Source organism: Seriola aureovittata, chromosome 8 (assembly GCF_021018895.1).
Source record: "Seriola aureovittata isolate HTS-2021-v1 ecotype China chromosome 8, ASM2101889v1, whole genome shotgun sequence".
NCBI lineage: Eukaryota > Metazoa > Chordata > Actinopteri > Carangiformes > Carangidae > Seriola > Seriola aureovittata.
Window position 1 is genome coordinate 10,274,435 of NC_079371.1, and position 15,431 is coordinate 10,289,865.

At 41.4% G+C, this 15,431-nt stretch overlaps 1 protein-coding gene across 2 annotated transcripts; it reads right to left on the reverse strand.

The window, feature by feature from the left end:
• Positions 1-767: 767 nt before the first annotated feature.
• On the reverse strand, positions 768-12,433 carry pitx2 (paired-like homeodomain 2). 2 transcript variants are annotated; one of them, XM_056382085.1, is made up of 4 exons: positions 11,056-12,433; positions 8,409-8,478; positions 3,329-3,528; positions 768-2,471 (listed from the first exon to the last, which is right to left on the reverse strand). In XM_056382085.1, exons 2-4 carry the CDS (start codon positions 8,452-8,454, stop codon positions 1,914-1,916), a joined length of 804 nt encoding a protein of 267 aa, XP_056238060.1. In that variant the 5' UTR covers positions 8,455-8,478; positions 11,056-12,433; the 3' UTR covers positions 768-1,913. The 2 variants fall into 2 exon arrangements, with proteins under 2 accessions (XP_056238060.1, XP_056238059.1); XM_056382084.1 differs by lacking the exons at positions 8,409-8,478; positions 11,056-12,433 and adding an exon at positions 4,060-4,743.
• Positions 12,434-15,431: the final 2,998 nt, after the last annotated feature.

The window sequence follows — 15,431 nt, forward strand, 5'->3', positions numbered from 1 at the left end:
CCCACCTCGCCTCCTGCTGTCAGCATCGGCCCACATACCTCTGTGTGAGCTTGTTTGCTCAGGCTTGTGAATCATAGTTTCCCTAGACCGTGGCTTTGTTTTGTTTTGGCGCATTTTACGCACTATAATGCATGACTTTAAAAAAGTGCAAAGTTACAAAAGAAGGGCAAACAGATGCATGCACGAGGCAGGCAGGCTGCGTGGAGATCATCTGGATGTTTGGAACAAAAAAAAGGAGCAAGACTTTATATGAATAACAACATAAACTCTAAACAAATAACGCTTATGGTTAAATTATAGAGATTAAATTCATCAGTAAAAATATGAATTTGGACAATTACACTTTTGTAGAATTGCAATTAAAGCATTAATTAAATCAAGTGATTATTTAAAATTGTGGATTATAGGACGTTTTCTAATAATCCACTTGAGAGAATCCCCCTGAGTTCAAACACAGGGAGAAAAAACAAACTCTAATGGACTGTTGTCATTGTTGTGTGGTCCAACTCCTGTTTGTTGATTCCCGTGTTATTTCAAGCACCAGTGACCAGCCGAGACCCTTGGCTGAGCAGGCAGACATGTATTCTGCAGTTAATCTGACGGAGCATCTCGCTGCTATGTGTATTGGAGCGGCCCATTGTTTTCCTCTATAGATTAGCCGCACAAGTTACTCACATAATCGAAAGGCTATAGACAGGACTGTCATTGCTTTACACTCCACTAACGGACTACCGACACAAAGATTCAATAAAAGTCCTCCAGCAGAATGTTTTTGAACAATATATTTACTTCCATTAAATAAAACACAATAGTTTTTTTGGATGTTGAAAAAAAAAAAAAAACATAATTCCGTACCAAATAGTATACACAGAGCAAAAACCAAATAATTTGTCGCAGGAACATTTTTGATGCTTCTTTTTTTTTTTTTTAAATCCAGAATTGCTATTCTAAATCGATATTCACACAGACATTAATAATAAATTTATAATATGTTAGAAACACACAACTGGTGCGTTTTAGTATGTACATTCCCTTTTTGTTTGCAAGCAAAACATGATTCCTTTTTAGGGTTTTCTCTTTTTTTTTTTTCCACATGCGTTGATAAATTGAACCTGGAGAGAACTGGAGGGTTATAGCGCATTCGCCTCGACAAACAGGAGATGATAATTCAAATATATATACAACCTTTTCAGTCAACAATTAACGTCCAAAATCCATCAGGAAAAACCCTCATGACGAGCTATGAGAATGAACCAGGCTTGTGTTGTTGTTGTTGTTGTTTTTTTGTTTGTTTTTGTGTTTTTTTTCTGTACTGTGGCGCAGTGTGAAGCAGAGGCCTGGACTCGTCATCATCATCAAAGGGGGGAATAAACCTAAAAACTCCCATTTCAGTTTCACTCCGACCTGGAGTTGAGCTTGTTTCAGTGGTTCAGTCTTCTAGTGCCCTTTTTTTTTTTTTTTTTTTGAAAAATGAAAAAGTAGTTGTAGTAGTCTCTTGTTCCTGTGGCCGGCTGTTTGTGATTACCCACACACTGCAAAAAATGACCACCATAACCAGCCATTTAGTCTTTGTAATCAACATTACAAATCACATTTTCTTTTCCTGAAATAAATGAAAATTAAATCTACCCACGTGGCGCGATGGGGATAATCTCAGTTTTTTTTTTTTTCTTGAACGTTTGGGGGAATGTTCAATGGCAAAATCTTGATGAAAAAGCCAGAATATATTCCAGCTAGTACCAAGAAAATGCCAGTTGATCAAGAAATTTCCCTAAACACATGAAAAAAAAGGTAAAATGATCCCCTCGCCAGATTTCCTTACCCCCCTTTTGCGAGAAAAATAACACTTAAAGCGTCACTACCAGCCTCTAATGACTTGTTAGGGTGGTTATTTTTTGCAGTGCAGGTAGGTATTAGACTGGTCTGTCCACGGCGTATTGGCAAGCGCTCAGATTAGTCGCCGGATTCTGCACACTGGCGTATCCAAAACTCGAGTGCTGCTTGGCTTTCAGTCTCAGGCTGGCCAGGCTGGAGTTACAAGTGTCCCTGTACACATAAGGAGGGGTCGGAGGCGCGTAGGGGCAGGCCGGCGTGGGCACCCCCGAGTTGAGAGACGGGTTGCTGAGGTTGTTCAAGTTATTGAGGCTGTTGAGGCTGGAGCCCGGCACGCCTGTGACCGCCGATGGCACCATGCTGGAAGTCATGGAGGATATGGAGTTGGGCGGCGAGAACATGGTCTGCGAGGACAAGGGGTTGACATTCATGGAGTTGAAGAAGGGGAAGCTTTTGGTAGATAAGGAGGCCGACGTGAGGCCCTTGGCGGCCCAGTTGTTGTACGTGTAGCTGGGGTACATGTCGTCGTAGGGCTGCATGAGTCCATTGAACTGCGGGCCGAAGCCGTTTTTGCAAAGCTCCGCTTGTTGGTTTCTTTCCCGTTTCCTCCACTTGGCTCGCCGGTTCTTGAACCAAACCTGGAGCAGAGAAATTAGAAAGTTAGAGATTATATTAGAGGATTATTTATCCACTATAGCCTCTGTAATTCTTAGTATTTATTGTATTGAGTCAGTTCTATATTTTAATTATCAGTCAAATCCTATTTAATTTTTTGCACTTGCTGCTGAAGTTTAAATTAAATGAATTCTTATTTCCTGATAATCGCAACGTCTATAAATCCAAGGTGGCTTCTTCTTTGATTCCGTCCTTATCTGAGCAGAATACACACGGGGCTGTCACTGCACTGTCTTAATGTGGCGGTGGATGTGTATTCCTCCGCAGGCTCCCACAAACAGGCTGACCTCCATCACACAACACCAGGGCGACAATCGCAAAATACAAGCTTTGCACCTCTTTCACACGAACAGGCGAACACGACTGGTATCTGTCACCGACTGAAACCGTTCACGTTAATAATGTGTTGTTGCACTTAACAGGCAAATAACAAACAGGCAGTTTTCTCCCGGTTTATAATAAAACCACTGGAAATATTGAAGTTTGCCGAGAACAACAAATGAATTTGTACAAAGATAGATTATGTTGCAGTGAGTGCAGTGGATTGTAATTATATTTAGCCTAACAGATAAACATAGACAGTGTAATTAAATTGAGCTTGAAGCAGCAGTATATTTAAACAAGACTCTAATTATTTGTTTTCAGCTGAAAACTGTGTCCTAAATTATTTTCAAGGAAATTTCAGCCGTGCGTAAAGTTTGGTGTCCGTGCGTAATAACACTTAGGTGCAGGATATTTATAGTTGAACCGGGCAATTGGTACAAATTACCCGAAATTATACACACGAATTGTTTTTGTTTACACCCAGGGGAACACTCACCCTGACCCGGGCCTCTGTGAGGTTGGTCCACACGGCTATCTCCTCCCTTGTGCTCATGTCCGGGTAGCGATTCCGCTGGAAAGTGGCCTCCAGTTCCTGCAGCTGTTGGCTGGTGAAGTGAGTCCTCTGCCGCCGCTGCCGCTTCTTTTTAGAGGGGTCATCTGAGGAGTCGTCGTTTTTATTTTGGATCTTTTCTTTTTCTGTCAAGAGGAAACGAGTTACTTTAGTCAGGGTCAGGCGGATTAAGGCCTTTGTGCTACAGTGAGGGAAGAAAAATTCCTGAATCCACGACACTCTTGGGAAATGGATGAGCTGTTCAGTCTGCCTGCACTGGAGAGGAAACGCTCTGATTCATAAACTGAGTTAGTTTTTCGTGGTCTGAATTTTTGCATTGTCCTTCATTTCATGCGACTTGCCTTGATATTTTGATTTAATGTTGACACTGAATGTTTGAGTAAATGCCTGACTAATTTTAGTTGACACAGGACAAGCTCTCTTTCATTCACATGACACGGAAACTTTTCACAACACACGCGCACACATACACGCGCGCTCACACACACCAGCATCAAAACCAATTATCCGAGTAAAAAAAATGACAGCTGTAATCTGCTATCTGCATGCATGTAAAACTCGCTGTGCGCTGATTCACGGGAGCCATCTTTTGTTTGATATCAAGATGACATCTGCGGCGCCTTGCAGAGAACATCTGCACCCCGGGCGGTTCTTACCGACTGACTCCGGACTGGACGTGTCCGACACGGTGTGCACTTCTAGCCGGTGTTTAGAGTCCACAGACCGCTGCAGCGGCTGTAAACTAGAGGCCATCGCCAGAGCCGTGTAGTGAGTGGAGGCAAGTTTATTCCCTGTTAGGTGGTGATGTTCTGTGTTTAATGGATCCCTCATAGAGTTCATGGGTAAAAGATCGCACAACTGGCTGTCAAAAGCAGATTAAGTCCCCTTTTAGTACAGGAAGGATAAGCGGAAAGTCCGACGGCGGAATGTGATCAGCTCTCCAAAAAACGCACAGCAGCGCGGCTCCTCTTGCGGTTCAGCAGAAACCCTCTTTCTGTTTAAGCTGGTAAATGCTTTAAAATAGCCCATTGAGTGCTGCCATAGCATCGGTGGCAAACAGCGGCTACCTCGGCTGACTATCAGAGTGACAAGGACAGGTAGGTGATATTAGATCCAGAGGCATACACACACTACACCGCTCTCTGTTCATTTCAGCTGTTGCCTGCGCACTGCCCATCCAACTGCGCCTCTCTCCAGACCTCCACGTCACCAAGTTGCGCCCGCCCATATTCTCTCTGACAGGCACATCCATGTGGATATGACGGTGTGCCCAACCAACCGGAGCTTGCAGAAACGAGATATGTCTGCCAATGTGTTTATGCCGGGCTGGCGCTTATTTTTCTCTTCCAAATAAAAGCATGTAAAGAGAGATGGGACGCACGGTGTACCCGAGGCGCTCCGAGGTGTCGTTGCGCAGCAGCCCAAGACCAAATAAAAATGAAAATAACACAGTTTGGCCTCATTTTATGAGATGGGTCCAGTGGCCCAGTAAAACGATGCAGTTCTATTGATACCCAAGCTGAGCCGCGTGCTCGCAGGCTCTGTCACCGCAGTTTACTCAGGGAGTCGATGTGGATGAAGCGAGCTACTGAGAGGATTGTATTGAAAGCACAAAGAAGATGAAAAAAAAAAAATCCACACTGAATATCAAACAACAACCTCCTTGCCTACAGCACAATGATCCTGCGGAGGGACACGCGATTTTAACTTCAAAAGGAGGGAGGTGCCAGCCTGCTCCAAAAACTGTCTGTGCGCACTTGTCAACTGACGCTAACTACCAGACATGTACAGTATGTTAAAAAGAGCACATGTGCAGCTGGTGCAGCTCATACTGGCGTGGTGCATATGGTGGGGGATGCAGAATTTCAAGTAGGCTATCATATGTTCATTCAAAGGCAGTGAAGACACAGGAAGTTTTAAAAAAAGGTGGTAAAATGACTTTAAAAGCGACAAACTGAGGCAGGATGAATAATGTGCATTTTCATCACATGCCTCAGAAATGTGACCCAACTGTGACCAAAGTGATTCACTATTCACCACAACCCCGTATGTAGCCTCCGTGCACTGGGAAAGCAGTGTCAGTCATACTAGTTGTCAAATGAGGCGACCCTCTTGACCTCCCTAGAGTTAAGGTTCAAATATCCATTAAATCAAACCAACGGAGCCACAGTTAGTTCGCCGCGCAGACTCAGTTTGTTGACGACGGATTACTTCATCAGAGCTTAACTGGATCTCCCTCCTCACTTTGCGTTTGGACCCCTCAGTCTCAGGGAGCACTCCTCTAGTGTTTTCCCCCCTGTTTAATCTGATAAGACTCTCATTTGCCTAAGAATTTCTGAAGTAGGACTTTTAATGAGTTGAATTGATATGACTGCTTTTTTTCCTTTTTCTTTTAACCTATAATTCCCCAAAGATTGTGACGCGTTAAAGCAAAGCAAACATGTTCAATCAAAAAAAATGTGACTTTAATTTTCAAGGCGGGACACTGAGGGTGGAGAAATGTCAGCTGGGTAACAGGTGATTGAAGTCATGGAGCGATTTTATAGAGAGGAGGCAACATTCACGCCAATCAGGGCGACTCATAGCAGTGTGCAAGTGAAAATCATCATCATCATCATCATCACCATCATCATCACCATCACCATCATCAAATAACACACTTCCCATCTCCACGTGGCCAGGCGGACGCCCATTACAGCCAGCACATTTGGATTTGGCGCTGTTGAAAAGTTACTGGGCTAATCCCGTGAAAGCCCCTGATATATAAATACCAGCAGACCATAGCCTACAACACACACACACACACACCCACACACACTGAGGGAGGGGCAATACTTTATCAAAAGCAGCGAGCCAATCACCCTCAAAGAGCAGTAAAACCTTGTTTTGGATCGTCTCTGAGTCATTGAATTAAGATGATTGATGTTTTTAGTTCGGATCATTCAAGCATAATTTAAAAGTAACAGATGTATTATTATTAACACATTACATGTGTATGCATACATAAAACAATCATGCTCTGACATTTCTAAACATCAAATAAAATACATGTTAAAATTTAATGAGTACCTTATTTCAATAGTAATAATAATTATTATAATGACATAAACATGTAATTCTAAAAAATTGAACGTTCAGTCAGAATCAGGTTACTGTTTCCTTGATAAGGATAATAATAAAATCCTATTTCCTGTGTCTTATTTGATGGAAAGCAGCGGTCAGTCTGTTGCTCCTTTTTTCCTTCCAGCCGTATTGTAATACTAAACTTGAAGTGGATTATCGGTTTCCTCTTCATTTCTACCTTCTGAATGCTTTATCTCACTTCTGCGGATTACTGCGCGCAATAGGCCTCTGTCATAGAGGGCCATTAATTAGCAATTCAGTCAATATAGGGGGAGACGACAAGGCTTTTTACATAGGATTAAGGAGACATCAGATTTCTCCATTAGTATATTCCTCCTCACGACTGGGCTTTCATTATACATTTAGTTTTCCCCGGAGTCAATCCAACAAGCGCCGCATATATTATACAGCAGAACAGTTGACGCTGGTGTGTCTATATTTGCAAGCATCATTCTGACATCCCCCCCCCCCCCCCCCCCCGTGTTTTTATATTTCAGTTTTCTTATTATTCATAATCAATGATCGTTCACAATGTGCAGCTATGCCATGACGAGCCTGCGCTCTGTCGCACAGTCCCGTCGATGCTGGCTAAATGAAACAGAATGAGGGTTATTGGTTATTCGTTTAAGACCCTAACAAGACTCGATGTCATTTCCACTCCGCACTGGAGAATAATTAATAAATCCCACACTTTGTCGCGCAGGATTCCAGCTTGTGTTTAGTCCTGTTATCGTTTTTTTTTCTTTCGGGGATGTCAGTTTGGAAAGCAGCATTTATGAGAACAGATCTGAAAATGGTTAAGGAGGATTATTGGGGGGGGGGGGCGCATTAAAGTCTGTGTTTTGTTGCTGTATTACTTTGCTGAGCCAAAGGCCGTGCAAGTAGAACTAAAGGCTATAATAACATTTATAAATAGGTTCTTTTAATTACATCACATAACGCCGCTGCAGTGCTGTCAGCCTTATCTCATGCTGGGATGATGCTCAGTGTTTTCTGCCAGCTTCAAGTGCAGCACTGCAGCTGCAGGTCCACATCTGGCCACCAGGTGTCCCTCTAAGACAGATAACAACCTGGATTCACCCTAAATGCCTCCACAGTGACAAGAGAAGAGGCCAAAATATCTGTGGCCACTTTTGAACAAACTAGTGAAATTCACTGCAAAATATAATATGAAACAGGTTTTTTTTTTTACCATCACATCTTCACTATTATTCAACAGTCTTAAAGTTGAAGTTGTGAAGAGAACAACTGGAGATTATAATGTGAGAATTCAAACAGAAGTGATGGCTTGGCCTATACATTTCCAGCGTCATTTTATTTTTACCTTTTAATTAAAGATGTTGAGTTTATTTTTTAAGAAACTTAACAAAAAGCAATACATTTGAAACAGTAGCTCACCATCACACTACCACATCAGTTCACTGATTTGACACAAAATCAGATTATGATCAAAAATGTGTTTGTGCCACATCTGAAGGTGCATTAATAACTGCATTATTATTGTTATTATTATTAATAATAATATAATATTAGTTTTACGTTGACTTCTCAGAAGATGTCAACTCATTTTACTTTTAGCCTTTATAAAAATGTTGACGGTTGACAATAGAATTTGTAGACGGGAAGGGTTAGAATAAAATATTCGCTGTAATTAATAATCAGGCCATGTTTGGAAAGGAGCACTCGATATACAAATATCTATAGTGTTTGTTACCATGACGACCATTAAATGAAGGACAGCATATCTTTTTAATGATTTATATGCAGATTTGAAATGGAAAATATTAGCCTATGTTTTATATTATATTAACAAAGAAGCCCTGTTTTATTATTTCTGCTGGAGGAAACGCGTCACACTGATTCCTGTGGATCAGATACTCACCTATTTGCGCGCAGGTGGTGGCCAGTTTGCGGCAGTGGGAGTCCATTATGGCAATTTGAGGAAACCGCTTCTGTAAAAACAGACAAAAGAGCCATAATTAGCCTTTAAGGCTGGTAAATAACCTCCTGTGTGGTTCACTGTCATACAGCTCTGCCTGTGCAGTCAGTAATTTTGGAGTCAACATATGAGACCTAAAAGAATAGTGGTGTGCTCAAAGGATGACACCAGAAAAATGCTGGTGGTCTAGAGGAAAAGATTTAAAATGCATACAATTAAAATACAATGGTGTTGTTATAATGAAGCAAATGCATAAAATACATTAAACAAAGTTGGGATGTCAGCGATGGTGCTTTCTAAACGAATCTGCTCTGATCTGAAAGTCTCACTCTTTGTAAAAATGCGTCAGTGATCGATTTATTTCCAATTTAATTTTACCGGTCAGGAAAAAACTGTAGCTACGGCAGAAAAATCCCATCTGTATTTCATGAAAGCCTCATATGATAAAAAAAAAAAATAGAATAAAATAATGGAAACAAGATGATTTATATTGGAGAAAAATCTCATCAGCCAGAAGCTCTTTCTCATCATTGTTTTAAGACAAATTAGAGTCTAAAACGTCATATTATGGCTCATCATGTATTGTTCTATTTTTTTTTACCAGTGCAAGATTTCTTTTTTGTACAGTCTGATATATTGTTTAAAATCCGTCGTGTTTTGCATGAGCCGGATCTTGTGTTTCGGTGCAGCCTGCAGCAGTTGGAAGTGCAGTGATTCCGTAGTAAAATCACGGGATTAGAGTCTGATTGAGATGTCTGTCGGTGGGATATTACAAAATTCATTATCGCAGCCCTCATACTACTTCGATATGAAGTTACACAGATGGGGTTTTATTAGTCCAGGCTCACACTGTTTGCTTATGATAATTCAAGTCGGGGGGAATTTGCATGCAGTCATGCTGTTAACCATTTTCCTCACTTCTTCTCTTCACCTGCTCTACATCATCTATGAGGTTTTTTTTTTTCTCTTTATTTCAGAAGATGCAGATATTGGAGGTTAAGTTTTACACGGTGTGTACCTGCACAACCTTTCCTCTCCTCCCTCCCCTATATCCCCACTGCAAAATGAAATAGTGGGGGTCAGGCTGTAAGGTGTAAGGTTATTGTATGCGGCTCCGTGTTATCTAATCAGTGAGATTTAATGAAGGGGGTACCTCAAATATATCACCCTGCCTGGCTGCTCCGCGTTATTTAGATATTTTACTGTATTTTATTCTGGTGTGCTAAATTTCAGCATTGAATGATGTTTTTTGATCTTTTTTTTTATGCTGAAAAAAAATGAAATGAAATTAAGGGCGTATATTTCCCTTTACAATTACAAGTAAAATAACAAATGACAAATAAAAAATACTTAATTAATAACGCTTAAATAAATTAAATGCATAAATAACGTAATAAATGACGTTTAAGTCAAAGAGAATTTATATTATTGTGCTAATTTGCAAGCACGTAAATTTAGATGATGAAATTAATATTATCTAATTCTCCAAAATAGGGGATCACATAAAAACTGAAAGACAGCAGTTTTCATATTTTTGCATTATAAATATCTTAAAATAAATGTGGCACGTTCAACACCAATAATATTATCAATAATAATAATGATACTAACAGAAATAATTATAAATGGTGGTTCTGTGGTATTAAATATTTATTTCTCTTTAATTTTTTTCATCAAATGCCGCAGTGGACGCTTGTATGGATGTTGTGATTGCTGATATTCATGTTGTTCATCCATTCATTCTCACTTCACGGACGCTCCACCACCAACAGTTGATGTGCATCAGTGACTCACATGGCATCCGGCCCAGTGCAGACAGAAAGCTGGCATTGCCTCACACTGGCTTTACTTCTGAAATTAACACAGTAGAGCATGAGACTGCAGCCTTTACCGGGAGATGAATCGACTAACCTCCACCATATGGTCCTGTATTAATTAAAGGCGTGAGACCGTGAACGCCCCCCCTCACCCCCCCACCCATTCTCTTTTCACTATATTGCAAAAGGATGCACATCTGAACTCACTTTACCGACTTGTTGTGAACACTGTTATTGGTGATTTGCTCAAGAGCGTGAACTCACCATTTTATTTGTGTTACTGTGCGAGTGTTGAGACGCTTTGTTTGTCAGGTATACAGACATTTTAATGCCTTTTCATGGAATTTACGTTGCTTTTTAAACTCAGAGCACCAAACTGACAAACTACAATGACGCCAAAATGCGCAAATATCCAATTCTTGGATACTTCAAGTGATATTTAATCATTTCAAACCATCGCCAACCAGAGGACAGTACTGTCTGGTTTACCCCCTCGTTTTACTTCCCACACTCCATCACCTCTAACGATACATCATTATCACCCGCCGACCTGTATGGCGGACCCCGCTCTCACATCACTTCGTGCTCCTTCATGTTGCACAGCCACGGCTTTGAAATTCACATCAGGACAGGCAAAAAAAAGAAAAAAAAAACTCGAGGTGGAACAAATTCCTCCACTTGCATTAACTCACATCTCAGTTTCTTTAAAAAAAAAAAAAAAAAAAAAAAAAAAAAGAAGTGCCCGCAGCTCCTCTATAGCCTACTGCACTTACCAGTTGTAGACACCGGTGGGGTTTTATTTGCCCAGCCGTCGTTTATTCTGTAGTGAAGAGTTAAATTCCACCGTCCAGACACACTCAGACACCAGCAGTCGTGTTTACAGCAGAAAATTCAGTCAACTTCAGGGTCCAGTACCGTTGAAGTCTAAGTTTCTGTCCGGAAATATGAGCGTTGCATGGATGTGGCTCCCCCACGGCTATGTTATCCAAAAAAAGGAGACGCAGCGCTACCTTTTAGGATTGTTTCATTTATGCGCATAAATAACCATCTATTTACAGTGCGAGGAGAAATGGCGAAGGAGGCGCTTTCATCAGAGTCTCCCCTTGGTTCGTCCTCTTCTGTCTTCCTCAACTTTTTCCCCCTAGAAAGACGCTCCAAGAGTGGCGCATTTTTTCCTCCTTCTTTTGAGCTCACAGAGGGACCCCGCGCGCGTGTATGTTTGTGTGTGTTTGTGTGTGTGTGTGGGGGGGTGTGTGTGTGTGTGTGTGTGTGCGCGCGCGCGCGCTTTTAAAGGGGTGTGTTTGTGTATGTATGTGCCTGTGTAGTCTAGCTGAGGACAAACTTAGTAGCCTCTCAACTTTCAACAACAATCAAACAAAATAAAAAAATCATCACTGTGGTATCTTTAAAAAGAAAACCTGTGTTTAAAAAAAATAAAATAAAATAAAAAAATTTAAAAAAATAAAACACTGATATTCCTGTTTGCCCGCCCCGCCGCGTTTACGGTTACACTGCACCATTTGAGATGCAGGCAAGCAAAACATAGAATGGGTCAATTTGCCTAAACCCAACCTGTAATTTAAAACAAGCAACTCAACTGCTTATTATCTAAACTCTGTGCGCGCAAAAATAAACAATAGTCACGACCACAGATTCATGACTAAACCCACTTACTGGCAGGTAATTTAAATAAAATAGGCTACATTTGCAGCCACAGATACTGATTCCTGTTCCAGCTTATTATGTAATCAGTAACATTAGAGTCCAATTAATGCTCATTTAAGGGCCATTTCACACATGATCATTCTATAATTTAACATATCTGCAAAACAGAGTATTATAGAGGTGATGGAAATTGATGCATCAGGCTGCTTCAGGGCCAGACAGACCTATGGTGGAGCGGATTTATGTGCAGATGAAGTGAACAGCTGGCTCGGATGCAAATGTTCTTTATAGATCCGTTTCCTGAGATACAGACAGATTTTTTTTTTTTTCCATTCAGCATCTTAAGTGAGGCGAGCGAGCAGACCGACCGGACGTAGGCCTGCGTTCCCCTCTCCTAATCCTTCTTTTACATTTTTAGTCATACTCCCATTAAACCAGTAATTAATGCGCACATCCACACGGGAATTTCCAGTCAAAAGGGGACACTGAAGCAAAACGTGCGCATCACTCACCCCTCCAACCCCCCCCCCCCCCCCCCCCCCCCCCCCCCCCCGTAGAAATTTGGTGAATCAGAGGCTGGTATCCCAAACACACATGTGATATAATAAATACTCAGCCCTACAGAATGAGTCATTATGAAAGTGGATGTGATTTGAACAGTTGCTTAGATCAGGTTTATTTATTCAGGACTAAACATGTGAAGATATCCTCATTTTTAGCGCAGATAGTCTAATACAGAGGCCCAGGAAGGCCATATTTGATCAATTTCTCCACTGGCGTAAATACACGCGCAGGCTAGGTGCGTTGACTCAAATGCAAACCAATGAGAAAAATAAATAAAATCAGCTTGTTTACCAACACAACTCATTTAGTGCTTCAAAATGTGACCCCTCGTTTGCTTTAATATTGGATTGTGATGTGGCACACGCATCTATTAAAGCACAGAATGTACACACACACACACACACACACACACACACACACACACACATACAATGCAAGTAAACGAGCCCAAAGCACGTGCAGAAAAATCTCCCACATCATGCACATCTTCAAATCACACCCCGCCTGCACAGAGGGAAAAAGAGGGTGAGCGGCGCCTGGAGAGGCAAGATGGTTCGGCTATATTCTCCTCTTACCTTCTTATACAAAGAGAGAAAAAAATCAGTCAAGAGCCTCCTCTTTCTCACGCAGAAAGGTGCAGAGGAATGCCTGAAGTTCAGAGAAGGCTGGCGGGTATGAAATCTTTCGCCTCGGGGGCAAACCGGCGGCTTCTTTTCATTTCAAGCGCTTATCGATTCGCCGTTGTCATCTTTGGCGACGCAGAAGGACACTTGAAAGAATTTCTGATGGGGCTGTGATGTGAGAATCAGGGTGACCTGCTCCGCTGGTGTTCTCTCCTGATTCTTAACGAGCACATCAGCCCCGCCAGCCTCAGTACAGTTGGACATTTCAACTTTTCCTCCTCATGCTGCATACTGGAGAGGACTTTAAAACACTCTTCCCCCCCGGCTTTCATGTATATATCAGCACGTATCTAAGCCTCCACTTTAAAGAGGCAAGATGATGGACTGCCCAGCAAATTCAGCCACAACACAAAACTCTCAAAAAGTAGGCAATTGTAGTGTTGGGGTTTTTAAAAATACAGGAGATTTTTTTTTTTTTAATTATTATTTTGAATGAATTGTCTGCACAATTCTCTACTGTGATTAATTGCAGCTCTTCACATCAGTGCAGGCTTCAGATGCTTCAGAGCATCTAAGAACAGGTTATGCACATAATATGATGTATAAAACCCAACATTTCCCCCCTTGGAACCAGTACTTGGATCTGGCAGCCATATAATTATTTAAAGTGACTAAATACACGGATTTATAAAGCCACAACAGTATCCTGAAAAGACGCACAAGCATCATAACCTGATATGCACACCCTGCAGATGTGGCCCTACATTTATATCTCTCAGAATAGAGCCCATATAACAAATATTCTTGCTACTTGTTAAACTGCCCTGTGACACAAAGGTTATTAGTCTTCTGAAATTAAACCCAACTTAATTTCTACAGACATAGAATAAATGGCTTGATGTGACAAATGTCTTTTCGCATCTCTCCAGCACTTTGCATCCTGCTCATGCCACAAGGAATCAGATAAATGACAGTCAAATCAAAAAGAAACAAATGTGTGTCAAGGAGCTTGTCTCTGACTTCTCCCTTCACTTCACACCATGACTTTTGAATTAATTCTATAGGCCGTCAGTAGAAAAACGATTCTGAAGCTTTTTTCCCACAGCATTCAGTGAAATATAACGTCCTTGTTTTATACATGGTCATCACTCTGTTGCACCGGGAAGCTTGAGTAATGCAGATGTGAAGTGGTTCCTTTATTCGGGGGGGTGCTCTTTGCCTGAGAAACCGAGCCTGGTTTTTTTTTTTTCTTCTTTTTTCTTTTTTTTTTTTTTCATTTCAGTTTTAGCCTCAAACCACATGCGATTGTCGCCTAGTGTTCTGTCTGGCCAACACTCTGTGGCCATGTAATAAAATTTGGAGTCAAATTGGTGTTTCCAAAGCCACAAATCTTTAAACAAATCAGTTTATGTACTGCTAATATGTTAGAAATAAAGTAATGGCTGGGAATTGAGTTTTATTTTGGGGTGTGACTTCTCTGCGATTGAAAGGAGGATGAATATAGAGAGGAAGACAGAAGACAGAGAGGAAGGAAGGTGGAGAAGATGAGTTCGGAGAAAGAGAGGAGGAAAAAAGACAGAACATTAGATGAGTCTTTCTCCTCTGAGGCAGAAATATCCTGTGTGTATTTCCATTTGTCAAGTATCACTCCAAGAATGTTATTAGCGAAAAAGCTGCCTGTAAATTAACCAAATTAAAAGGGTGGCTCTTTGATAGCTCTTGAGCTTGTTGAGCGGCTTTATGCCTGATCCTTACTATTCCAGCTCTGTCACAGTACCAAAGGGAGATGAGCTACACCAACGCTAAGCACTCCAACTCAGCAACATGGCTTGTGGTTTAGAACGTAATACACGAGGCCAGTAAATGACTTACATGTTAGGCTGCCCTCACTTCTCCCGACATGCTCAGCTAACATGGTGTATATTTAAAAAGTACTCAGCTCTTCGTCTTTGTCTTCTTCTGTAATTATCCTATCCTCAGCTTCCAAAGAAAATGCTTAGCTGATGTCATTGTGGTTTTGGCCCCCCGACTGCTCTAATATTAATCCCATGCATGAAGCGGCTTCAAATGAACAAGGATTACTTTGAATTAAACTCTGCTCCATGTTTTTATGTGAACACATTAACTCCTGTCATTGCTGGTCAGTCAGACGAGCCCGTCTCCATTTCTCTTGACTTTGGACATGACATGGCTTCGGTCAAGCATGATTAAAAATGTCCCTGAGACTAGGACGGCATTCATTACGCTGACAGCCGCAGACAGACAGCACAGCAATGCTTTTTATTGCATGCGCTTGA